Below are 25,695 nucleotides of genomic sequence, written 5' to 3' on the forward strand. Positions count from 1 at the left end.
GTGGGCAGATAAGAACGATGAAGAGCCTTGGCCAGACATCAGCCAACCCCCCAACCTCCATCACCAGCCTCAAATTAACATCTGCGCAGGTCACAGACATAAAAGGGAAAAGGGGCCATATTGGACAAACAAATCATTCCTGGCACTGCTTTTTAGCCCGACATTAGGTGTGGAGTATGAGTATGTTAAGTATGAGTTTCCTCCGTAGGGTGTCTGGGCTCAGCCCTAGAGATGAGGTGAGGAGCTCGGACATCCGGAGGGAGCTCAGAGTAGAGCCGCTGCTCCTTCGCATTGAAAGGAGCCAGTTGAGGTGGTTCGGGCATCTGATTAGGATGCCTTCTGGGCGCCTCCCTTTGGAGGTTTTCCAGGCACGGCCAACTGGGAGGAGACCCCGGGATAGACCCAGAACTCGCTGGAGGGACTACATGTCCAATCTAGCCTGGGAACGCCTTGGGATCCCCCAGGAGGAGCTGGAGGGCGTTGGTGGGGAGAGGGACATCTGGAGTGCCCTACTTAGCTTGCTGCCAACGCGACCTGACCCTGGAGAAGCGGCTGAAGATGAATGAATGAATTAAGTGTGGATGTCCCCGAGTGGCAGATAAAAAGAAAAAGCATCCATTGCGGGATGCAGCAGGAGAATTAGAAGTCCTGTCTACTGTTTTCAGTTGGACGGCGATGTACAAGAGAGTATCTTTCAGACTCACAAACGTCCTGTTTGTGAAACTCGACGCGGCTCTCGTGGGTGGATGGGAAAACGTGCAACTGCCAACAACAAATTTACATCGGGATGGTCCGATATACTCTCCTGCTGTCCTGTCTTCTCCTCTCTCATTTGGCGGTAAACTGTCCAGATGGTTCCTGGTTCCAAACCTGCACGTTGTTCTTCGTTAAACCTGATAGCTCTGTTTTTAAGCATGCTGTCCTACGCTTGTTCCTTGAGTAGAGGTGCAGCCTTTAGTGGACAAAAGCTAGACTTTACCAACACCACCTAAAACTAGAGAGGACAACGTAATGGGAGGAACATCACACTGACTGCTCTTCTGCAGAGGACCAAATCCAGATGTAAAGCCAGCCGTCAGCAATAGGTGGTGTTAGTGATGACCAAGACTCTAAGAGAAAAGCTAGTCAAGCTCATTTGCTCAAAAAAATATAATAAACCATTTATTATATCGGGTGGGTTGATGTGCTGTCAAAGTAATTACCATCTCAATAGCAATTGCAAACGGAACGTTTTGGAATATTTCTTTTTCTTGTAAGTCTCCAAATCTTGTCAACATTGATCTCCGAGGGGAGCCATGCACCTCCTCTGCCTATTCCCAATGAATTCTGGCCAAAACTGTGATTTATATCAATGCAACGAATTAACAAGACATGAATCTGTGAGCTAGCGTATCGGTAATGTGTAGCAGCATTATAATTCCTGTTAGCGCTTACTCTCAGCCATGCTGCCATGCGTTGATGTAATTTCAGCGCAGTCTACATGGCCATCTTTGCAGTTCCAAGAACATGTCGATTGTCAACGAACTGATGAATGAGGATGTAATTAAGTACAGCTGCTCTAACCTCAATTTACACCCGACTTGGATTTTTGACCGGTTGAACAACCAACCCGCCAAATCCTTACCCTGACCTTAACCACACCAAACCTAAACTTTGCCATCTCTAACCTCATACATGCACTTCTAACACGATAGTATTAAAGCAGATGATCGGTGAGTGTCCTCAATACGTCCTCATTCACCAAGACGTTGAAATGCATCATATGCATGTGACAGAACGTGATATGACATGTTGACACGCAGTCTTGCGAGGCCAGATGTGTATAAGTATACACATCTGGCCTCGGGGACTGCAAATAAGTTGTATTGGAGCGTTTTATGTGTGAGACTGGGTGGTATTCTTTTCAGCACATTGACTTTGCTGGTGAAATCTGTTGTCAAACTCAGGGTTGAGACAGATGGCCGAAACGCTGTTGATTGAAAGCCCAACTGGCTCTGCTCATTCCTCTGCCCTCACACGGCACCAGAGGCGTAACACTGCAAAGTGTTTGGGGCAAAACCCGTCAGTTATAAATGATGACCCCCCCCAAACATGCTGAATATTTCTAAATATGAAGTCATGCGATGTCAAACAGACACGTTCTGTCGTAAACAGAGAAGACAGTCGTCTATGTCAAGAAGACAGTCCCCTATGTCAACATCAAGATGAGTACTTCTTGTTGGTTGGCTGCTCTTCTCCCTGATCATTATGTCTCATATTGTTTCCCCATCAACGGCACTAAAGGGGGGGGGGCATGTGAGGAAGCATGTTTAAAATTTGCTGAATCACCGAAGGCACAGGACAGGATACCCATATAGGTGTGACTGAAGATTACAGGGGCTAACATGAGAGGGCATTTCTCCATCTGGCCATCACAGGGCTAATTGGAGGAAGCAGCTGGTGCGACACTTTCTGATATACGTTCTGATACAACCATGCAGGAGTGGCTGAAGTTTATGGAGACAAATGTGAAAAGTTATTTCTCTGTCACACCGGTAATGGGTGTGTTTGTGTGCGGAGTCTGTAGCTTGTGCAATACTTTCTGATACGGGCAGGGATTGTAGATATTTTTCTTTTTCTACTGCAAACGGAGCTATGGCATTTTTACATCGATGAGAACACATGTCAGTCATTAACAGTTCTGAGTAAAAATTGGTGTGCAATGCATTCTCTCTCTCGCTCTCTGTCTCTCCCTCTGTCTCACCCTCTCTCTCAGTCGCTCCCCCTCTCTCTCTGTCTCTCTCAGTCGCTCTCTCTGTCTCTGTCTCTCTCCGTCTCTCTCTGTCTCACCCTTTCTCTCAGTCGTTCCCTCTCTCTGTCTCTCTCTCTGTCTCACCCTCTCTCTCAGTCGCTGCCTCTCTCTCTCTGTCTCTCTCTGTCTCATCCTCTCTCTCTGTCTCTCTCTGTCTCACCCTCTCTCTCAGTCGCTCCCTCTCTCTCTCAGTCGCCCCCTCTCTCTCTGTCTCTCTCAGTCTCTCTCTCTGTCTCACCCTCTCTCAGTCTCTCCCCCCTCCCTCTCCCTCTCCCAGTTTCTCTCTCTCTCCGTCAAATACACTTCTCACACAAACACTAGTTTCTGCAAGCCGCTCTGCCCCACCCTCCATCCATCCCTCCCTCCCTCTCTCTCTCTCTCTCTCCTCCGACACATCTCTGACTCGCCTTTTCTCTCTAACAGAAACACGCACAGGACTCCGCTCTTGGTTACAGATACAGTCTTAATGGCCAACTGGCCTAAAGACACGTGTTCCAGCGAAAACGGTTGCGCACAAAAAGAGACAATAAAATGGTTTTGACGAGACACAGCTCGCGCTGAAAAATAGCCGAGTTGACACTTCCACGTGATTGTTTGAAAAGCAGTGACACGGCGACGTGTTGGTAGTAGGTTCGAATCACTTGACCGACACCTCTTCTCCTCACGAACCGAGTCAAACCAGCGAAAGAGAGAAGACTAAAAGTTGGGATTTGATGTTACACAAACTACACAAACAGCATGCAGACATCGGGTTGCTCTTGCAGCACAGGCAAAGATGTTAAATAAGGGGGGGGGTTGTAGATTTCCAGGGTACTTACCTCAGCCTCGGAGCTGTCAAAACTCGAGGAGAGGAGAGCCAGCAGAAGCAGGGTGCCAACCGGTAACAGCATCGCTGTCGCGGGGGCGCCAATTCAAACTGCGCAGAACTGTGCAGGCTGGACCCGAATCAAGCACCTGCCGTCCGCCTCTGGGTCTGTAGTCTTATTTCTCGGGAGTACCGCGGCGCGAGTTATCTACAGAGAGCACGCGGCACGTTCGGCTGCATCTTTGTCCGAGACGATGTGAGCTTCTGGTCAATGCGACTTGTTCTTGTTTCTGCCCCAACACCACCCAGCTCCCACCCCCCACCCCACCCCCAAAACCAAAAGCATGAACGACCACCCTTTGCCCATGCAGGCGGACTCAGCCCTTGTTGCAGCAAACACTTTTGACTTTTGCCAGCGAGGAGAGGGACTACTCCGCGTCCTTCGCCCGCTTTCTTTCTCTGACAATATTTGAGGACGTTTTGGCCGCGCGAGCTAACGGGGAGCCCGTGCCGGGGACGCGTCTCGGCGAAAACGCACTTCCCGCATTCCTCTGCTGCCGATTCGCGCGTCACTTGTAAGTACTGCAGTAGTTTGTGTTTTAACCTCAGCCGGCAACGTGTCCTTTGCAGAAACTACGCTTTGTGTGTGAGTTGGCGGATGGGCAATCACGGCTGGCAGAGGAGGCTGGTGTCCGTTACGGGAACCGTTGCCCCGGTCAAAGTCGTGTTGACTCCCCAGCCGCGGAACAGTTCCAGCTTTTCATTGACACTGTAATTGATGGTTTGTCTCAGGCTGGTCGGGGGGGGTCCTGTCAGGCATGCTGTAGACCTGTCTCTCTGCACCAAGGGCGATGAAGTTTGAGGTCCGGATGAGCGGGACCATGCGTGCACAATTCAAGAGTCTAAGGCAAGCATGATATGCGTGAACCTGAATTGTCATAAATGGCCGTTTTATAGCATAATTTAGAGTAACTGATTCTCTTTTTCCCCCGTTTGTGTGTGTGTGGTGTTTTTCTCTGTTATCTTCAGGGTGCTGCTTTTGTGCCTCACGATTGCCATCCACATCTCAGGAGTGCAAGCAGTAAGTTTTATGTTCCACATGTTGTTGATTTTTGCTCTGCATACTTGTCGTGAATCCACTTGCAACCTGTTGCACATTATGGCCGTAGAAAAACAACAGCCAGTGTGTTCACTCTCGCAGAGCTTACAACACACTGCAGGAGCATGCTGATGGGAGGGAGGAGTGTGAGATGGGAGCCTTGGGGCGTTCCTCCACCTCCTCCTCTGTCGTTGGCTTTGCCTCCAGCAGTCCAAAGTGTGTTTAGGAGGCCTGAAACTTCAACTAGCTTCTTAGCAAGGACACAAGATATGGCTGTGTTCACACTACAGGTGGAATTGGCTCACCGCCTACATATAACATGGACCTGAGAAGTGTGAACGCAGAAGCCAGATATTTCAGAATCAAATTTGGGCCACTTTCCATGGGACAGTGATGAGAACTGTCAGATCAGAATTCATGTGTATTTTTGCGAAGACACAGACCACTGTCTTCATCACTCATTGTCAACAGAAGCTCACTTAGAAAAAAAAGGAGGACAATATTGATCAATGGGAGTCTGTGGAGACACAAATTCAAAGAAAAATGACTATGCAACGAAAACTGCAATGTAATTTTACTTGCTATGCACTATATACTACGATCCAAATGGCAATGGCCACCTGGGAACTTGGAGCCAACAGAAATGTGCACTTCCGTAGTGGTGAATATCAAAACTGGTCATTTATATGGCGTCGTCTCATGAACCCATCCAACACGACCACATTTGACAGCATCAGAAGACTCCTCACTGAGTAGTAATTCAATTAAATTGTCACATAGTAATTTTTATTTATTTATTTATATAGGGAACCGCCATGTTTTAATTGAGGCTTGAGTCCGGACTTGTGGGAGGAATCGTGTGGTGGGGGTCATAACCTCTCCTGATAGGATGATATGCAGTTTGCTGACCTTTGTGGTGTGATGTCATAAATTTGTCACGCTTATTATGCGCGTTGTATGATGGCCCTCGACAAATCGTTTCTTTAACGAGAAAGGCGTGTGCCATCAGCTGCGTGCCTGTCTGTGAGGCAACTCCCTCCCGAAGATTTAAACCATTATGTGCGATGATTGGAGCCATCCGTACCTCTCTCTCCCTTTCTGTTTTTCTTTACGTTCGCATTCCAGATAATGAAGTCATGTTACAGATGAGTCTAGCGAGGTGGTGCCGAGCCACGTTTTAATTAAGAACTCTGTATGTAGGTGTTCATTCAAACCAGTTTTTACAGCAGCTGAAGTCACACACACACACAAACACACTGGTTAAAGACACTCTAATCAGTGAAATCCGCTGGTGTAATATTTGGTTGGTATGAAAAAAATCAGAATCAGACAACTTTCTTCATCCCCGAGGGGAAGTTGGGTCCTGTTGCAGACCCTCACGTGTGCACGGCTGGGAAGTTGGGCCCTGTTGCAGACCCTCACATGTGCACGGCTCTCTCAGGATATAAATGAGCAGCACTCATGCTGCTTTTGATCCATATGTGAACATGGCCATGGTTTCCCATGCAAGAAAGTGAAAAAAAGACAGTAAGTATAGCTCACACTCTCTCACACATTCTCTCTCTCTCTCTCTCTCTCTCTTACAAACTCTGTTGGAGCCATGGATTTCTCCTGACAAGTTAAAGTTGCCATAATAGTTTCAGTAAAAAAACAAAAAAACAAAACAAAACACAAGTTCCATTAAAAAATAGTAATGTTACACTGGACACAAGGAGTAGCCCATAAAATGGCTTCTAATATTTATTATTTTCAACCTCTCTCCCTGCAGACCTCTGCACTTTTTGTGGGCTATTTTCCTTTTGCTTTTCCCACCCCACCCAAGCGACGTTTTCCTGTGTGCAGTAATTGTGTGTGCGCGCGCCTGCTCACATGTGCTTCCATCTGCACATGTATTTGTTTTGCCTTTCTGTTTCTCACTCCAACGCAGGGCTGTTTGTGCGATGGTCAGATGCTGCAAGGATCAACAATAAGATATCTAATATCATACTCAAGTTCCTGAAACCAGAAGTGATTTTCTGGGGGCCACATGAAAAGGCCCCGTTGTCTGTTTGCTCTTATCTGATTAATTCGGGGGCCTGATGAAAAGCGTGTGACACAGCTCAGGCCCTCTGTGTATTGTACAGTTTTAAACCGTGGCAGGGATACTGGGACACTTATTTTTAGACCAGGAGCATCCCTGCCTTCCAGAAGATTGCCAGACACAGAAAAAAAGGACATAATGGAGCCATTCTAAATCATGAGGGGCCATGTGTGTGTATGCAGGTTTCCGTTGCAGCTCGACACTACATCAGCTGATTTAACTGATTTTAATTCTCTAGTAGCTGGTGTTAATTAGTAAAATCAGCTGGTGTAATGTTGGATTGGAAATAAAATGCAAATACACATGGCCCCTCCACGGCACACAATTAACTATCACTGCCTAGTTGACTAGTTGACTGCCTAGTTCCGTTTTGGGAACCTCAGAATTGCATCTCTGCTCTTCGCAGATGATGTGATTTTTTTTTTTTGTGGCTTCATCAGAACGCAACCTCCAACGCACACTGGGGCGGTTTGCAGCTGAGTGTGAAATGGCCGGGATGAGAGTCAGCACCTCCAAGTCTGAGGCCATGGTTCTCTACTGGAAAATGGTGGATTGCTCCCTCCAGGTTTGGGATGGGTTGTTGGCTCAAGTGAAGGAGTTCAAGTATCTCGGGGTCTTGTTCATGAGTGAGGGTAGGATGGAGCGAGAGATTGACAGGTGGATTGGTGCAGCATCAGCATTAATGTGGACATTGTACCAGACTATTGTGGTGAAGAGGGAGCTGAGCCGGAAGGCAAAGCTCTCAATTTACCAATCAATCTTTGTTCCAACCCTCACCTATGGTCATTAGCTTTGGGTAGAGACCGAAAGGGTGAGATCGCGGGTACAAGCAACTGAAATGAGTGTCCTCTGTAGGGTGTCTGGGCTCAGCCTTAGAGACAGGGTGAGCAGCTCAGACATCTGGAGGGAGCTCGGAGTAGAGCCACTGCTCCTCCATGTCAAAAGCAGCCAGTTTAGGTGGTTCGGACATCTGATTAGGATGCCTCTTGTGTGCCTTCCTTTGGAGGTTTTCCAGGCACATCCAACTGGGAGGAGACCCCGACGTAGACCCAGAACTCGCTGGAGGGACTACATGTCGAATCTGGCCTGAGAACGCTTTGAGATCCCCCAGGACGAGCTAGAGGGCGTTGGTGGGGAGTGGGACATATGGAGTGCCCTACTTAGCTTGCTGCCACCGCGACCTGACCCCAGAGAAGCGGCTGATGATGAGATGAGATGAGATGAGATGAGATGCCTAGTTGACACCACAGGTTTAAAAACAAGTTACTAACGTCCGGGTAGTGTGGCGGCCTATTCCGTTGCCTACCAACATGGGGCTTGCCAGTTTGAATCCCCGTGTTACCTCTGGCTTGGTCGGGCGTCCCTACAGACACAATTGGCCATTTCTGCGGGCGGGAAGCCGGATGTGGGTATATGTCCTGGTCGCTGAGCTAGCGCCTCCTCTGGTCGGTTGGGCTGCCTGTTCAGGGGGGAGGGGAAACTGGGGGGAATAGCGTGATCCTTCCATGCGCTACGTCCCCCTGGCGAAACTCCTCACTGTCAGGTGAAAAGAAGTGGCTGGCGACTCCTCATGTATCGGAGGAGGCATGTGGTAGTCTGCAGCCCTCCCCAGATCAGCAGAGGGGGTGGAGCAGTGACTGGAATGGCTCGGAAGAGTGGGGTAATTGGCCAAATTCAATTGGGGAGGAAAGGGGGGGGAGATAACTCTGGCCCCACTTTAACTCTTAACTTTTGCTCTGATAAAAAATCTAGTACCCAGTTGAATATCCTCCACCAGTGCCCATCTGAATTAGCAGTCCTTCCCTCCACATAGTCATACTTTTTCAATATCAAAGAAAATAATTGCTGTTAATTCCTCATCTTAAACGATTTCTCTGTTTCATTACTTACTTTAACAACAGCGTCCATAGTAGAGCTTCCTTTCCTGAATCCATTCTGATGTGATGCTTCTAGCCCTTTCTGTTCTAGAATATAGTTAAGTCTTCGGACCAAAATCTTTTACACCCATTTGCATAGATGTGAAGTTAAGGCGATGTCCTAATAATTTTCAGCATGTTTTGGGTCTTTACCGCGTTCACTAAAGGGTAAAATAAGTGCACTCTTCCAACTTTTTGGCATCCGCCCTTCTCTCCATCCATATCTTATTAAATAGTTCCAGGACGATACTCGGTACGTAATCAAGTAATTTATGGAACATAGCATAACTTAATTGGTCCTGACCCATGGTTGTATACCCAGTGCCGTGTATTGCTATTTTTAACTCACTCATAGTCAGATCAGCATCAAGGGCTGAGTCTTCATTATCTTTCGTCTTAATTACATCAAGGTTTTCTCTCGGCACTTCCTCTTCCCTCTTTCATCCAGATCATCCAAGTGATTTCCACTGTGTGTATTGGCAAAGCTCTTACCCAGTATGTTACCCTTTGATTTAACTGTTACAGCAATTATTTCTCCATCCTCTAGCACTGGAATTTTAGTGTACTTCCTTTTGCCGCTCATTTTCTTTAATGTTAGCCATACATCAGGTCGTTTCACTTCTCTACCTGTATTTCCTCCATGCATTCTTTTTACCGGATCTCTACAAGCTAGAGCTTTTTTCCTTTGGTAGTCAATTAAGTTTTCTTGATTCAAATTACTCCTTAATACTTGCAATGCTTTATTTCGTTCTCTAATGGCTTTATCACATTTTTCATTCCACCACGGCACCACGTTCCTCTTCCCAGTTGCTCTACTCATGGGTATGCTCGTCAAAGCAGCATTCAAAATTGAGTTAGTCACTATAGAAGCACATTCTTCTATATTACCATCTTCTTAAACCGAATTAGCTTTCTCTATGCAGTATTCTTGGAAAATGTCCCCAGTCAGCTTTGCCAAAGCACTATTTCTTTAATACGTACCTTCCTTGGGCATCCATATTAAGATTTATAGAATGAAAAATTTGGAAAGTGATCACTTCCTGTGCTAGAACTGACATTAACGTTCCATTTACATGAGCATGCTGTATTTCTAGAAACTAACAGATCTAGACATGATGGAGCATTTCTGTGTACATCTAATCTTGTTCCTTTGCCATCATTAAGACAGACTAGTGATCTTCCAGCAGTTCTTCAACCACAATGCCATCATTATCTGTGTTTAATACCCCATAAGCTATTGTGTGCGTAAAAATCTCTGCACCAGAGTTCTCCTCTATTACCATGTTCAGTTGCATTCACCATTTTGAAACTCAACTTCTTGCATGGATGGTAAAAGTTGATTTTTTTTGGAGGGGGGGGGGTTTCCCCCCAATTGTATTGGGCCAATTACCCCACTCTTCTGAGCCATCCCGGTCACTGCTCCACCCCCTCTGCCGCTCTGGGCAGGGCTGCAGACTACCACATGCCTCCTCCGATACATGTGCAGTCGCCAGCCGCTTCTTTTCACCTGACAGTAAGGAGTTTCGTCAGGGGAGCATAGCGCATGGGAGGATCACGCTATCCCTCCCCCCAGTCCCCCCCCCGCGAACAGGCGCCCCGACCGACCAGAGGAGGCGCTAGTGCGGCGACCAGGACACATACCCACGTCTGGCTTCCCAAACGCAGAGACGGCCAATTGGGTCTGTAGGGATGCCTGACCAAGCCGGAGGTAACACGGGGATTTGAACCGGCGATCCCCATGTTAGTAGGCAAAGGAATAGACCGCTATGCTAAATTTGATTATTTTAAGGCTGATATCTGCATTACACACTTCAGTAATAACATGTTCCATGTCTGCTGGTGACGGTAACCTTTGAAAGACTGTGCTATCTTTTATAAATGTAACACAACCACCACCTTGATTGTCTACCTTGTCGTACCAAGCTGAGGTATGTCCTGGTATGATAAAGTCAAGATGGGGTCTTAGCCAAGTTTCTTGTACACGTAAGACATCCAGTCGCAGTTCTAATTCCGATACATATCTTTTAGATTCTTGGCCATTAGCAATGAGGCTTCTTGCGTTCCATTGTAATAAGCGGATCACCACAAAAACAGTGTTAATCATTACCCTGACACCCTCCATCAGTGTGTACTTTCAACATTTCATGAATATCTTTTGCTTTCAATTCTTTAATACCCAAAACTTCTGCCGCATTCACCACTGTCTTAATTCAATCCCTTTTTTTCTTGCTTGGTAGCCACATGAAGGCTATGAGCCTTGTCTGAGTAACCACCACCGAGTCCTCTTTTACCTTGCAGTTATGGGAACATTGAGTCTGTTGAATTATTTGAGCTCCACCTGCTCTGTCCTCTTGCTGCGTCCTAGGTCTGCTTGTTCTCTGGGGTAAAGGCCCAGGGCTGCCACCCGCCACCTCGTCATATGTTACTGTACTGTGCATTTCAACAATTACTTTCTTTAAAGCTTCTGCATAGGATATGTTATTGATTACTTTGTATTTCTGTACCTCTTTTGCTTTAATCTGGACTGGACCCCCCCCCTCCCCCTCCATATGCATCACACTGTCCTCCACAGTTGCAACATCTCGGTTTTGTGTTTTGTGTCCCTCCCACTACTTTATTAATCCCCCTTGGGGAAATTCTTCCTCTGTATTTAAACCCATCCTAGCCATGTAGTTAGGAGCAGTGGGCAGCCGCCATGCAGCACCCGGGGACCAACTTCAGTTCTTCTTTCCATTGCCTTGCTCAGGGGCACGGACAGGAGTATTAACCCTAACATGCATGTCTTTCTGATGGTGGGAGGAAAACGGAGCACCCGGAGGAAACCCACACAGACACGGGGAGAACATGCAAACTCTGCACAGAGGACAACCTGGGATGACCCCCAAGGTTGGACAACCCCGGGGTTCGAACCCAGGACCTTTTTGCTGTGAGGCGACAGTGCTAACCACTGGGCCACCTTCACATTTTGCACATCTTTGTTTACTGTGGCACTGTTGGGCTAAGTGTCCCATTCTTCGGCATTTATAGCATCTTATTGGATTAGGGATATATTTTCTTACTCTATAATTGGTCCACCCCATTTTAATCTCTTTAGGAAGTGTGCTGTCAAATTGCACCAACATTGACAGACTGTCCTTCTTTACACCATCTTTGTTTGTCCTAATTCTCTTAACATCTAGCACTTCCCCCCCTCTGATTTCTTTCTTGCCTTCCTCCTCAGTCATTTTTAGTGGAACATTTGAAATGACACCTCTTGAGTTTAGCCATTATACTAGGGATGTGTGATGCGATCCTTACACTGTAAAATGTACCTAACTTGAAGATTTTGTCTCGTTGCTGTTTATCGATGGCTGAGATAAGGGCTTGTTAGTTGTTAAGGAATTTGGCAAGTCTGATCTTTCTGGGTTTTTCACTTGCTTTAGTCATTCACACTGGGTGAAAATGCCCCATCTCCTTCCCAGACATGATTATGACTTTCCACTCCTCTTTTCTGTCCCCCACTGTGATGTACCTCCCTGATTAGTTTTTACTGCTTTTTGTAGTGCCCCGTTCTCCTTGACTGCTTAGATCTGACCATCTTCACTTCTCTCTCTCCTCTCCAGCCTTTTCCTTCTTCTATTCAACGTAACACACCGTTCCATTGCTTCCTCATCCCATCCTTCTGAACTTCCACCCATTCTACACCCACAGTACAGTTGATTGCAATCTGACACATTTTCCGGGTCTCGAAAGGTTTGGTTTGCACAAAGCGCTACCCTCCTCCTTCTCCGTCGTCCGACCTTTGATGACAAATGCACTGGGATTTGACGTCATCCTTGTGTGTTACGTTGGGAGCGATACAAAAGACGGTTTGAAATCTGATTTGGCCGGCCAGAGCGTCTGGACCGAGATGCATCCGTAGAAATCCGATTGGAATCACATTTCAAGCCACCTCCGAATGTGCTTTAGATCCGATTTGCAAAAATTGCGTTTCATGTGGGGATTTTTTTATCCAGACTTTCTAAAATCAATCCGGATACAATCTGGATATGCCAAAAAATGGAATCTGGATGTGCCAAAAAAAAAAAAAAGGATATGGGTTGGCAGTCCCAATAAGGCCACAGTGATGACTTTTCATCTCAAAAGTGTTAGCGAAGAGAGCGTTCAGGTGGCGTGGTGGTCTATTCCATTGCCTACCAACACGGGGATCGCCAGTTCAAATCCCCGTCTTACCTCTGGCTTGGTCGGGCATCCCTACAGACACAATTGGCCGTGTCTGTGGGTGGGAAGTCGGATGTGGATATATGTCCTGATCGCTGCACTAGTGCCTCCTCTGGTCAGTCGGGGCGCCCCCCTGATTGGCAGAGAGGGGTGGAGCAGCCACCGGGACGGCTCAAAAAGAGCGGGGTAATTGGCCAGATACAATTGGGGAACAAAAAGGGGGGGAAAATTGAAAAAATGTCCTGATCGCTGCACTAGCGCCTCCTCTGGTCGGTCAGGGTGCCTGTTCAGGGGGGAGGGGGAACTGGGGGGGAATAGCGTGATCCTCCCACGCGCTACGTCCCCCTGGTGAAACTCCTCACTGTCAGGTGAGAAGAAGCAGCTGGCGACTCCACATGTATCGGAGGAAGCGTGTGGTAGTCTGCAGAGGGGGCGGAGCAGCGACCGGTACAGCTCGGAGAGCAAGGTGATTGGCCAGGTACAGTTGGGGAGGAAAAGGGAGAAGAAGAGGGAAAAAAAGTGCTGGTGAAGTGGTATAGTCATGTGTTAAGGGAAATGAGTCTCTCTCTCGATGTTTTACATCCAGCTCAGGAAGCTGTTATTAATTTCAGCCACCTCAGAGTGACTGTCTGTCTAGTAGAAGCAGAGCAGAAGTTTCTGGCACAACTTCACCTCCTACCAAGCTGCATGGAGAAGGGGAAAAGTCTAAAGCAACACTTGTAGTGTGTAGAACAACTACATTGTTAGACCAGCGCGTTTCGGCTTGTGGCCTTCGTCGGGGTCATCATGAAACACATCACAAACATTTAGATAGGGTAGTTATGAAGCAGAGGAAAAACTCCCTGTGTCTGTCTAGTATCAAACCCATATCTGACCCGTGGGACCGGCCTCAGTTCCCCAAACCAGACCCGGGAATCTTTTCCCACCATCGGTTCCACATGTGATGTTTCACAATTGGAATTCCCCTGCCTATCTGTAAATGTCCAGCACAAGACATTAAGGACATGAGATCCGATTCTTTATTTTCATTTTCCTCTGCAACTGAACACATAATGTCCTACGCAGGGTGTAATGTGACTCCCTTTTTTTTCCAGCAAATTGTCTTGTTCAGCGAGAGTCCTCTGTGTTTATAACCAAGGACAACTTTCATCAGTCGTGCCCCTTTGACTCCACGGTGCCACGGTATAGGGCCTCGGGGACCTCGGCTACGCTGTGTCTTATTTTCCGAGGATTTCCTGCTCTGTTCTCCAAAGAGATGCCATACTTTAATGGGAAATGTAACCCTAGGGTTCCCAAAAAGGGGGAAGCACACATGCACACACATATCCATGAATGTGCATGCACACACACCGACACACACACACACACATATAAACACACATACTGGTTTTATCACTCTGCACTGGAGTGGGGAGGAAGGCTCTATGGAGAACATGATGTTAACAGGATGGAGGATTCTTGGAGAATATTTTGGTTTTCCTTTGTTTGAGGAATATATTTCAAGATGTGTTTTGAGCTCGTAGGAATGAGGGAATAATGCTGGCGGGGGATGTCTAGTCTGTGGGCAGTGGTACTGTGATGGTAAAAGGCATCGGTCTCAAGCTGCAGAATTCAACCTGACTACCTATGGCGGCGACATCGTCTGTTTTAGCGATTAGCTCCTTCCAGCTAAGTGGAAGATTATGATTAATGTGGCCACTGAGGGCACTTTTTTTCAACCTGGTATTTTACGGGAACTACAGTATGCAGTCAGATTTAGTCAAAGAGTTTTGCTTTTTGGGGGGCGTCCGGGTAGTGTAGCAGTCTATTCCGTTGCGTACCAACACGGGGATTGGCGGTTCGAATTCCCGCATTACCTCCGGCTTGGTCGGGCGTCCCTACAGACACAATTGGCCGTGTCTGCGGGTGGGAAGCTGGATGTGGGTATGTGTACTGGTCAGCCAGGGTGCCTGTCCGGCGGGGGGGGGGGGGGGGACTAGGGGAAGTAGTGTGATCCTCCCACATGCTACGTCCCCCTGGCAAAACTCCTCACTGTCAGGTGAAAAGAAGCGGCTGGCGATTCCACACGTATGGGAGGAAGAATGTGGTAGTCTGCAGCCCTCCCCGGATCGGCAGAGGGGGTGGAGCAGCGACCGGAACGGCTCGAAAGAGTGGGGTAACTGACCGGATACAATAGGGGAGAAAAGGGGGGAAAATGTTTTAAAAAAAACAAACAAAAGATTTCTGCTTTTTCAAGTATGTTGAAGGACAGGAATAGAAACAGGAAAAACAATTGAAATATCTCAACGCTCACAAGACATTTACAGTGCAGTGAAATATATGCATGGAAAATGGACTGTGTATGCTGTATACTGTATTCGTAAGTGTGCCTGCAGTTGTGCATGGGTAAATGTGAATGAGTGTGGATGACGGGGGTCACCCAGTGGAAGGTGGACACGTGACTTACCTTTTGAATGTGTTTTTCTTTTTCTTTTTTTTCAACGGCGGAGGAAGGCTTGTGTCCGGAGCAAGGGGAAGATGTCTGCCATCGATAAGGGTAGAAAAATGGCCGGCACATCCCCTGCCAAAATTACGGCTGTGACACAAAGAAGGCCCCGATGTTACAATCGGGGGAAGGGCCCATTGTGCTGGCCCTCAGGGAGCCACAGCGTCAGATGAAAAACGCCATGTGTGGAAGAATGGGGCTTCCCTGACACTGGTGTGTGTGTGTGTGGGGGGGGGGGGTGGCCGCTGGTATGGCATGAGGTCAAAAATGAGATTTTGCCTGCACCTCAGAGGCAAACCTGTCTGAACTTTCACCTCTACGGGTGTTGTATGTTCCCACCGACTGTGTCCCCCCGCTCCACGTCCTATCTACTTCCCACACACACACACCTAACTCACTTTATACTCCACAATGTGCCATCATTTCGTATTTGTGTGTGCTTGAAAGTGCATTTAGGGTGGTGTGTGCATGTGTGTGTGTGCATGTGTTTCTCTGCAGCTGTTCTAGCCCAAGTCTTGTGCATGCACACATGCCTGGCTTTTGTTTGCTTTAGTATTGTGTCTGCAACGCCTGAGGATTGTGTGAAACGGGGCCTTGTGTGGTGATTATTTTAGAGGCTGGGCATTGTGACATTCAGGAAAGTGTGGGTGAACTTGGCTGTTCAGCCTAATAGTTGAGAAACTGGCACCTCGGGGTTGCACTTGTTTGTTGGTTTTAAAGCGAGCTCTGCTCTCAGAATGTGGGAAGCAGTGAGTGATTTATTCTGCCCCTGACTCAAATGTGTTAACCTACTTTTTGCTCTTTGGCAGGGGTCATTTTTCCATCTGAGTTTGGTATTAACGCAAAACTCAGACAGACTCCCTTAAACATGACAGGGGTCAACTGGGAGGGCAGCCCAAAGTGGGTGCAAGGAATTTGGTCAAGTTTTCATGATGCAGTAAGAGCTAACAAGGACGCCTCGGCCTTTCCCATGAAACGTAGTAAAGGCTTGGCGACGGATTCACATGACACACTGAAATGTGTTACAACCCCCCCCCAAAAGACAGAAACGAGTGGTAGCGGGGAGACAACGGCCAGGAAAGTGTGGTTTATGTTTCAGAAGAATCCCCGGGGTTTGCCTGTAAGAGGCAAGAAAGGTTAACGCCTTTAATTATTTGGCCCATTTGCTTTCCCCCCTTGGAAGGAACATGTGTGTGTGTGTGCGTGAGTGTGTGTATCTTCTCACACGTGCGGCGAGTGTGATTTGTGTTTATCTGTGGGTTCAGTGAAGTTTGATTTTCAGGGGGAACATCCTGAGTGGAGTGTTGTGTGTTCAGAGAATAGACTATCTTGAGCTAGGATCTAAACAGGAAAAGGAAGTGGGACAAGCCAAATGTGTCAGGGTTCCATTCCCAAACCCCCTTAAGCCCTCAGCTATATAAAGACCCCCCATAGTTTGGTTATGCCAAAGGTGAATGTTTACCGAGTCGTCCTGTAAACTCCATCCAGTGTACACATAGCAGAGAAGTACAGGCGGTCTGAACTGATGTATATATACTGTATGTTGTGTAACAGGAGGCTTTAGTGTATCTTGCTGGTCTTCAGGGATGAAGTGGGGGGAATAATTCCATCTAAATATTGTTTACTTGCACTTTTACTTGTGAAATAGTTTATTCACCCCTTTAAAGTAACTTGAACATTAGGAGGTAAATCACAGTATTGACTGGATATGTAAATTAATGTAAGCTATTGGGGATTGTGTCCCTTGAAAAGAGGTGGCATTATTATGCTTCTGGAAATTTTTTTCATATTGTAGCGACCACGGATGTGTAGACTCGCTAGCCATTGGCTAATGGGTTGGACCCTTTAGTTAGCTGGTTAACGTAGTCACCTGTGGTGTGGGCGACCCAGGTTCGCGTCCCAGCTATGGTGGTTCCTGGCTGCCCCCTAAATTCGCTACATTGGTGTCAGAAGTGGAATGGCGTGACCCTGAAGCGCGTGCGCCCAGAAGTGTGAGGGAGCTGGTATGCTGAAGCGCAGGGACGCACTTACACTACACCCCCTTCCCGAAGGAGGGGGTGTAGTGTAACGATCACACTCACTAGCGATTGGCTAATGGGTTGGACCCTTAGTCGACTGGTTAACAGTGGCGATGCTAGGGTCTGTTGGGGGCCCTAGGCAAAAATTCTCAGGAGGGGCCCCCAACAAGTGTTCATCACCATTACGTTATAAATAATCTGACACCAACAAAAAATATAATTATATTTAAATATAATTTTTTGCTTCTTCTTTTTTCCTCCTCCTCTTTTTCCTCCTCTTCTTCTCTGCTCCCGAGGGATACCTCCTCTTCATTTTCCTTCCTTGACATATCTTGGTCTGGACGCTGGGAGTAACTCCCTTTCGAAGAACGCAGGCAGTGCACATGCAACGCGAATGACATGGGGCCCCTACAAGGGAGGTTTTCTATTGTGATGTCATGTCATTGTAAATCGTCCATTGGTTGCTTAAGGCGGAGGGGGGGGGGTTGCGGTCACTGCTTTGGAGTAAATTCTGTCAATCCTCGGGGGCCCCCTACTGCCCGGGGCTCCAAGCAGTTGCCTGCCTTGCCGGTTCAGAAGCGTCGCCTCTGCTGGCTGACGTAGTCGCCCGTGGTGCGGGAGACCCGGAGATTCAGGGGAGACCCGGGTTCGCGTCCCGGCTGCCCCCGGAATTTCGCTACGTTAGTGTCAGAAGTGAGATGGTGAGACTGCGAGGCCATCGGAAGCGCCTGAGTCCAGAGGCGTTAGGGAGCTGGTATACTTTAAAGACGCCATTAAAAACACACACACACACACACACACACACACGTCCTTGTTCTCTGGCCTAAACTACGTTTGCGGTGGTGTAAATGACAAGTAGCGCAGATGGACGACGATACGGAAGCTATCGCGCAATGCATTCTGGTACGTGTAGGCGCTGTGGGAAAGACCTGAGAAGATCGCCGATTTCACAGTATAGTACACAGTGAGGATTGTATTGCTGTAATCGACAACATTACCCATCAGCACTGATTGCACATGCACAAAACCATCTGCCAAAGGTTCCTTTAAGGCTGTGACATGTTGGCCGACTGCTGTCTCACCACGCTGTGCTCTGTAGTACCGGTTTCTGCCCTGATCCCTCTTAAAGCCTCCACACATGGCCAGCAGTCTGGCAGCACACTGGGTTTATCCAAGATGCACTCATGGGTGTCTGCCACCGGGCCGTTTGACCTTACTTGGATGCTGTTTGGTCTCGAAGATGTAGTCCATTACATTTTGATCCACATTTCTCTCGGTAGCTGTTCAGAGATGTGCCATTTACTCGAAAATGAGCTGTTACCTTTCATTATTATTACGTGACCTTTACATTCCTTACTGGGTCTTGAAGCTGTCACAGAACCAGACAGTGAGTGCGTCTCTTAAGGTTGTTAGATGAGGTGGTCGACGATATGCTGTTCGTTTGTTGTTGTTGTTGTGGAGTTGGTCACATCTTACAAATTGCCAAGGCACATCAGCCAAAACACCACTTCTAACTATTAGATGAATGTAAGTTGATGTTAAGTGAACAGAATGGGTCTCTGCTAACCTTTGAAACATGGAAATAACGTCAAGTAGACAGTACGCACTTCAGCCATTGTACATCGCCTGTTTCAGTCAATGAAGACTAATGACACAAGAACACAACACAAGTGGCAGTGCAATATGGAAGGAATCAAAATGTTTAGACACTAGCGGTTTGGCTGCGTGGATAACTACTTTTCATGCCTCATTTTCATTCCCAGCCATGTGTGACAACCTGCTGGTCAATCTCTATGGACACGTGCACACAAACATCCCCCACCACCGCCCGCCCACACACACACATCCACACAAACACATATGTAGAGTCTCACACACACTCACACACACACAAATGGAAATATGTACTTGAAAGGTTGCACATCAACTACCTCAGGCGAGACGTTATCGGCCCCTGGTTGAGCTGAACTCCAGCCTTGTCGTACCAACCTGAGCTGTCCTCATCCCCTCCCCTGAGACACTCCTCTGTAGTCTCCCCCAACCCTAGCTGCACACATTAAAGGAGTAGTTCAGAATTTGGTCAGTCGTGACGCAGGACTAGATGGTATAACTATGTGTCATTGATTTAACGGTGTTAGTGTTTTTGTTCTCCAAGCTTCCGGCACTGCAAAGACATGCGTACAAATTTCGATCGCGGCCAATTTCTGGTATGACGAGCCTTAAGGCTGAGGGGAGACTACAGAGGAGTGTCTCAAGGAAGTTTTTTTTTTTTTGCCTTGTTGAGTTTTCATGTTTTTAGACCGTTGCAACTGATCAGACCCTGTGTCGCAGTAAGCCCAGCGAGCAGTGATTTTTATTTGACTTGGAATGAAGCGAGGAAGTCACTTCACTGACATGGCCTTCTGAACGTCTCTGTATATCAGACCCGGTCACCCCCCCCCTTCCGCCCTCCCCCACTCCCCCACATCTCCCAGTGATTTATGAAGAGACACAGGGCTCCCATCAGGCTAACATGAATGAGTACCAAAGCCTCAGTCTTTCCCGGTTCTCCCAGGATTCAGTCTCCCAGCAGATCTCTCTGACGCGCCACCGCTCTCTATATCTTCCTTTTATAGCCTCATCTCAGCCCTGCTTTGTACACCTCCGCCCCCCCCCTTTCCTCTTGTCTTCCTTCCTTTCACTCTCTCCATCCATCTCTGAACGAGATTTGGCAGAGGATCTGCCCTATTTTTCTCTCTCTCTCTCCCCCGCTCCCATCAGCTCTCACCCCATCTATCCTTCCTCCTGTCCTTCTGCACGTGCGTCTCTGGTCATCTGCATCTCCTCCTTCTGGATCTTAAAACTTCTTGCTGAGCTCAGATGGAAGGATTGTCTCAGCTGTGTTTGGACAAAGACCATGCCAACCTCTTTTTTTTCACACGATCGACTCTGGGGTTTTGTTAGTTGATACTCAGAACCGGTTCAACAGGTGCCCCGTAGCGGTCCAGTTTATGGAGTCATATGTTGGAATTGGTTGATTGGTGTGTTTTCCAGAGATAATCGCACGACCCTAAATTATACTCTGACGTTTAGGCGGGAGGTAGTCATATCCTACAGATGGCATGCACACCCCCCCTATCCTACCCTCCATCATCTGTCTATGTTATCCTCATTCTCCGTCCATCTTCGACAGGCCACTAGGAGCCCCTCCGTTCACAGCTCTCGCCGAAGACGCACACATCATTCCATGTAAGATGTGAGTGCAGCTGGAGATTTGCTCTGGTCTAATTGATTAGATTGAATTATTTCCTGTCATGGGAAGAATGCTAACAAAGTTAAATGTACACACTATGATAACATGACCCCCGTCCAATTCAGCTTTCGCTCGCTGTCCCTCCCGTCTCACGGCAGTGCAAAGAAACAATAACAGCTTCTCCCTTTGTGTTGTCCTTTTTGTCATTATGGGGGAAAAAATGCACACATGCTTGCACAGATACACACTGGGGCTGAACAACATTGAAGAAAATTTAAATTTTGATATTTTTGATTTGCCATATTAAAGAATAAAAAGGAGTTACATCACTTCACCAAATATGTGCAGCTTTTAACATTCAAAGCGCCATTTGCAAAGAATTTATCACGATTGGGGCGATTTTAGTGGAGGAAATAAGGACGTTCTTGTATTTTTTGTCAGATTTGCTAAAATATTTTTTCTTCACGAGTAGTCGAAAGCGGACCTTCCTAGATTTCATCTTCTGTCGAGCAACAGACGTTACCTGGCACCGCTGGTGGAATCTGCCTGACATTGCACCCTTTGCAACACGAGTGCTGCACATGTGTGTGTTGCGAAATCGATTTTGAAACAATATGTTCAGCTACAACACACAGAAACACACACACACACGTGCGATTCCCAGGCGTCTCAGGTGTCCGGGTTGTTTTTGAATGGGCCCTCCGTCTGGGTGTCATTGATCATGTGATTAGAGAGGGGTGTGTGTGTGTGTGTGTGTGTGGGCGGGGGGGGGGGTTTACCTTGTTAGTACCAAACTTCAGTAAAAAGGGCCAAGCAGGACTTAATCCCAGCTCCATTTAGCTTGGACTCAAGCATGAAGTCCTGATTGGATGTGTGGCCCCCTGGGAAATGGAGTTGAGTCTGTGTGTGACCTGAGGTTGGCTGAGAGAGGAAGGGTCCAGCTGTGTCAGGTCCAGGTCAGAAACCAGAGCTCTGTTTATACTCCAGCCATAACACTGCTCTGCTTCTTTCCTTTTCTTTGCATAGTTTCTTGTTCCTTTTCTTCCTGTTTCTCCTTCCCAGTATGTCACTGTCCCTCTTCCTGCGTCCCCCCCCCTCTCCCTCTCTGCCTTTATAAAAAATGGCATACTTTAAAGAGTACTGTATTTTTAAAGTTTACTTAAAGTCAGACCATCCATCCATCATCTTAACCGCTTATCCTGCTCTCAGGGTCGCGGGGATGCCGGAGCCTATCCCAGCAGTCATTGGGCGGCGGGTGGGGAGACACTCAAAATCAGTAATTCATGTGTAAAAACCTTGAAGATGGCATAATGAAACAACGGCATAAAGAAAAATTCAGCAACAGTGTTTGTCTTTATACTTGTTTTTGTACCTTCATAACTGTTCTCGGTGGTCTAAAGCGTTGTGGGGGCGTGTTCTAGTCCTCATTGATATTCATGAGCTGACCTTGGAGTGACAGATGCAAGTGAGGTCTGGCGGTAATGGTGGGCGGCGGGGGGGCATCCGGGTGGCATAGCAGTCTATTCCGTTGCCTACTAACATGGGGATCGTCAGTTTGAACCCCCGTGTTACCTCCGGCTTGGTCGGGCGTCCCTACAGACACAATTGGCCGTGTCTGCGGGTGGGAAGCCGGGTGTGGGGATGTGTCTCAGTCGCTACATTAGCACCTCCTCTGGTCGGTCGGTCGGGGCGCCTGTTTGGGGGGGAGGGGGAACTGGGGGGGGGGGATAGTGTGACCCTCCCATGCGCTACGCCCCCCTGGTGAAACTCCTCACTGTCAGGTGAAAAGAAGTGGCTGGCAACTCCACATGTATCGGAGGAGGCACGTGGTAGTCTGCAGCCCTCCCTGGATTGGCAGAGGGGGCGGAGCAGCGACCGGGACGACTCGGAAGAGTGGGGTAACTGGCCAGGTACAATTGGAGAGAAGAGGGGGGGGTGGGGGGATGGTGGGCGGGGTTTCATAAGTTGCTGTATGTAGATAGGTGTGTGTAATGACATCATGAGTATCAGAAAAATAAGATCGCGTGAGAGAAGCTGAACTGGGGGAAAGCTCTTTTAAAAAAGAGAAATATGGAAATAACTGAACTCTTCCTTCTATAGCCAGATTTACTTCAGTATAAAGAGGCAACGCAAAATGCATGATAAATAAAATAAAGTTAAGAAAATATTGGTGATTTGATTTTGTTCTGACTATAAGACTTACCTAAGTGCTTAAACTATTCAACAAGTCTAAGTGCATTGCTGGTCTCAAGTCTAACTTGTGAAGGACGACAAGAGTAGAATAAAAGCGTAGAGGGAGGTATGCTGAAAGTTCACCAGAGGATACTTCTTCTTCCAAGGGCGTCTCTGCTTCCGTCTCTTCCTCTCACAATACCGTGTGGCGTGCGTTCCACGCCCGCTCCATCCGTGCATGTGAATATGGGAAGTCTTTCATTTCTTGGTCCGGTCTCATGGCGGTTCGCATACCGGCCTCTCTCCACCGCAACGGTCGAGAAGGAGGGGGAGGTAAAAACAAGGGCAATGAAAGATAATCTCTCATTTGTGGTAATTTCTCTCTAATTGTCCCTTATGCCTCTGTACAGTCACCCATACTCCTGTCACCCATTTTTCATGGTATGTTTGTGTGTGTGTGTGTGTGTGTGTGTGTGTGTGTGTTAGTGTTGGACCACAAGTGCACATCTGGTCTAGACAGCAGCATATTCCCTGTCCCGTGGGAAGTGGACAGAGGCGAGGCAGGAAGCCGATTTAGCCGAACAGAAGCGAGGGTGTGTAGACCAGCTCGATATCGGGCGAGTAGAAGCGCCGTAGCGGCCGAGCAACATCGCCCCCAATAAGGAGTGAGTCAGGAGACTTTCACTCATCACCAAAACGGAGGCCTTTTATGGAAGATGAAATGCTTCATCAAGATACCCCTCTGAAATCGAACCAACGCCAACACAAACACCCTTTTATTTGACGGTTTTGCTCTCAAAATTGTGCAGAGAGTGCGCGTCTGCGCCTGCGTGTTGGTGTGTACAACTGCGAGTGTGTTTGTCCGTGTCCCTGCTTGCACATGTGTTTGTTTTACTCCCGTATCTGATCATTTTGTGCTATTCTATATTAAACTATCGCCGGAAGGCCAAGCCGGAGCTGGAAATACAAACGCCCCCGTCTGACACGCTGCCCTACTTTTCAGGCTGTTCGGGGTCTTGTCGAGTTTGTGTCAGTTGTGTGAAAAGATGGAAGACCGGACAAAATGAGCTGGGAATCGAACGGTGCGTTCAAGGTGTGCGAAGTAAAAAGAGGATTTGCTTTTTAACAAAAGACCAAACTTGTTGGTGAAGGGAAAGAGCAAACACGTGCGATCACGTTTGTGTGTTTCCTCTGGCTGAGATTTCCTACCGACTTGTACAAGTATTTTAGTGTGTGTGTGTGTGTGTGACACCATGCATGGGTGTCTATTATGTTCACATCCGAATGGTTAGTTGCCCCCACTGCCCTCATGTGAGTCACCCAGACTAATGACAACAGTGTGTGTGTGTGTGTGTGGAAGGGTGGGGGGGTGTATACTCACCTACACAGGTTTATGGTTTCATGTACCCACCCCTCACACACACACACACACACACACACACACACACACACGCACACAACCGCCGCTGCCACACACAGCCTGTGCAGTCATAGGGGTCATTCAGACATATTTCTTCGCTCTTTTATGCAGCAGAACAAGCGCACCCTCAGTCTATCCCTTTATAGTCTGGGTCGTATGAGAGTACCAGCCGTTGGGTCTGCGGGGTCTTTTGTGTCGGCCCCTCGTGTGGGCCACTGCACTGCGAGGCTGACGACAATGGAGAGAAATCAGCAGGAAAATAAGCATCTTACCGTCCGAGAGCAAAACGCCCCAGAAGCGCACGACCCCGGAGAGCAGTCGGTTTGGAGTTTGTCTCGGCGACAGAAATTCTGAGCCGTCAGTCAAGCGTCAGGCCTGCCACCTCGACAGGGACTCGGAACGCGTTACGTTATAGTGTTTGTGCTGATCCGGTCAGAGTACACTTTTCATGACATTCAAGATATCTTTCAAGGACTTCATCTCTCGCTCACACAGACGCACACAATATATTCTTTTGTCAAATCACAAATCCTTGACTTGGGCCTCAGTTCCCCGGAGCCACGTAGAGCCCGGTCAGTCATGAACTGGTCATGGGCAGTTAACAGGACTTGAACTACAACATGTAGGACGGCCTGCGGATGCCAAACTTCATTAGCGGGACATGGCTCAGCCGTCGCCGTCTCTGGGTGGCAGGGTTGTCGAGATTCTTTAACGCTGACCATAAATCCAACACGTTGATGGTTTTCACGTGGCGTGGGGAATAGTACACGTCCAGTACTGTACCCCTCCGACACCAAGAGAAGAGGCAGATTTGCTCCAAGACATGTTACATATATACACAATATACATATGAACGTGTGTGTGTGTGTGTGTGTGTGTGTGTGTGTGTGTGTGTGTGTGTGTGTGTGTGTGTGTGTGTGTGTGTGTGTGTGTGTGTGTCACACACATACAGTAATTCTTCCTGTAGTTCAGTGGTGAAAGCTGCCAGATGTTTGGCAACTGGTGTTTTAGCCTCAGCAAGTTCATGCCTCCTCCGTTAGCTGAGGTCTTTTACTACGTCATTAGTGAGAAGAGGTGCAGCTGTAACCTTGTGAAATCAATGTGTTGATATATGCTCTCTGTCTCTCTCTCTCTCTGTATGTCTCTGTCTTTCACACACACACACACTCACACAGATTGTAAACTTTCTCGTCAGTCCGTCTCAATAAGAGCGCACGCTTGAGACAGGTGGCTCTTCTCCCCGAGCCGCATACCACAACCTGCATCTCTGCTGCTAACCTGCTGCACGTTGTAACAGCCTTAGTGCTGCTCTCTGCCTACATCAGTATCTTGCAGTGGCGGCAGGCCAGTACAGGGTACTGGGGCGCCGCCCCCTTCAAGTATCAAGCGATGAAAATCTACTTAAACATGTTAAATATCATTTAGTTGTGTAATAATTATGAAATAAAAGTGTTTTTCAGTCTGTGAGCGCCGGTCA

General features: G+C 47.8%; 2 protein-coding genes across 2 annotated transcripts in view; one reads left to right on the forward strand and one right to left on the reverse strand.

Annotated features, from left to right (window-relative positions):
- Window positions 1-3,875, reverse strand: part of col4a1 (collagen, type IV, alpha 1) — a 73,856-nt gene extending 69,981 nt beyond the window's left edge. The window contains exon 1 of the mRNA XM_056289990.1: window positions 3,610-3,875. Coding sequence (XP_056145965.1) covers window positions 3,610-3,681 — 72 coding nt within the window. The 5' untranslated portion in view covers window positions 3,682-3,875. The remainder of the gene's footprint in view (window positions 1-3,609) is intronic.
- Window positions 3,876-3,935: 60 nt separating this feature from the next.
- col4a2 (collagen, type IV, alpha 2) overlaps window positions 3,936-25,695 on the forward strand; it is a 99,456-nt gene continuing 77,696 nt past the window's right edge. Inside the window, exons 1-3 of the mRNA XM_056289853.1 lie at window positions 3,936-4,171; window positions 4,389-4,503; window positions 4,626-4,677. Of these exons, the coding sequence (XP_056145828.1) occupies window positions 4,448-4,503; window positions 4,626-4,677 (108 nt within the window). The 5' untranslated portion in view covers window positions 3,936-4,171; window positions 4,389-4,447. The remainder of the gene's footprint in view (window positions 4,172-4,388; window positions 4,504-4,625; window positions 4,678-25,695) is intronic.

The sequence above is a fragment of the Lampris incognitus genome, chromosome 11 (genome assembly GCF_029633865.1).
Source record: "Lampris incognitus isolate fLamInc1 chromosome 11, fLamInc1.hap2, whole genome shotgun sequence".
Lineage (NCBI taxonomy): Eukaryota > Metazoa > Chordata > Actinopteri > Lampriformes > Lampridae > Lampris > Lampris incognitus.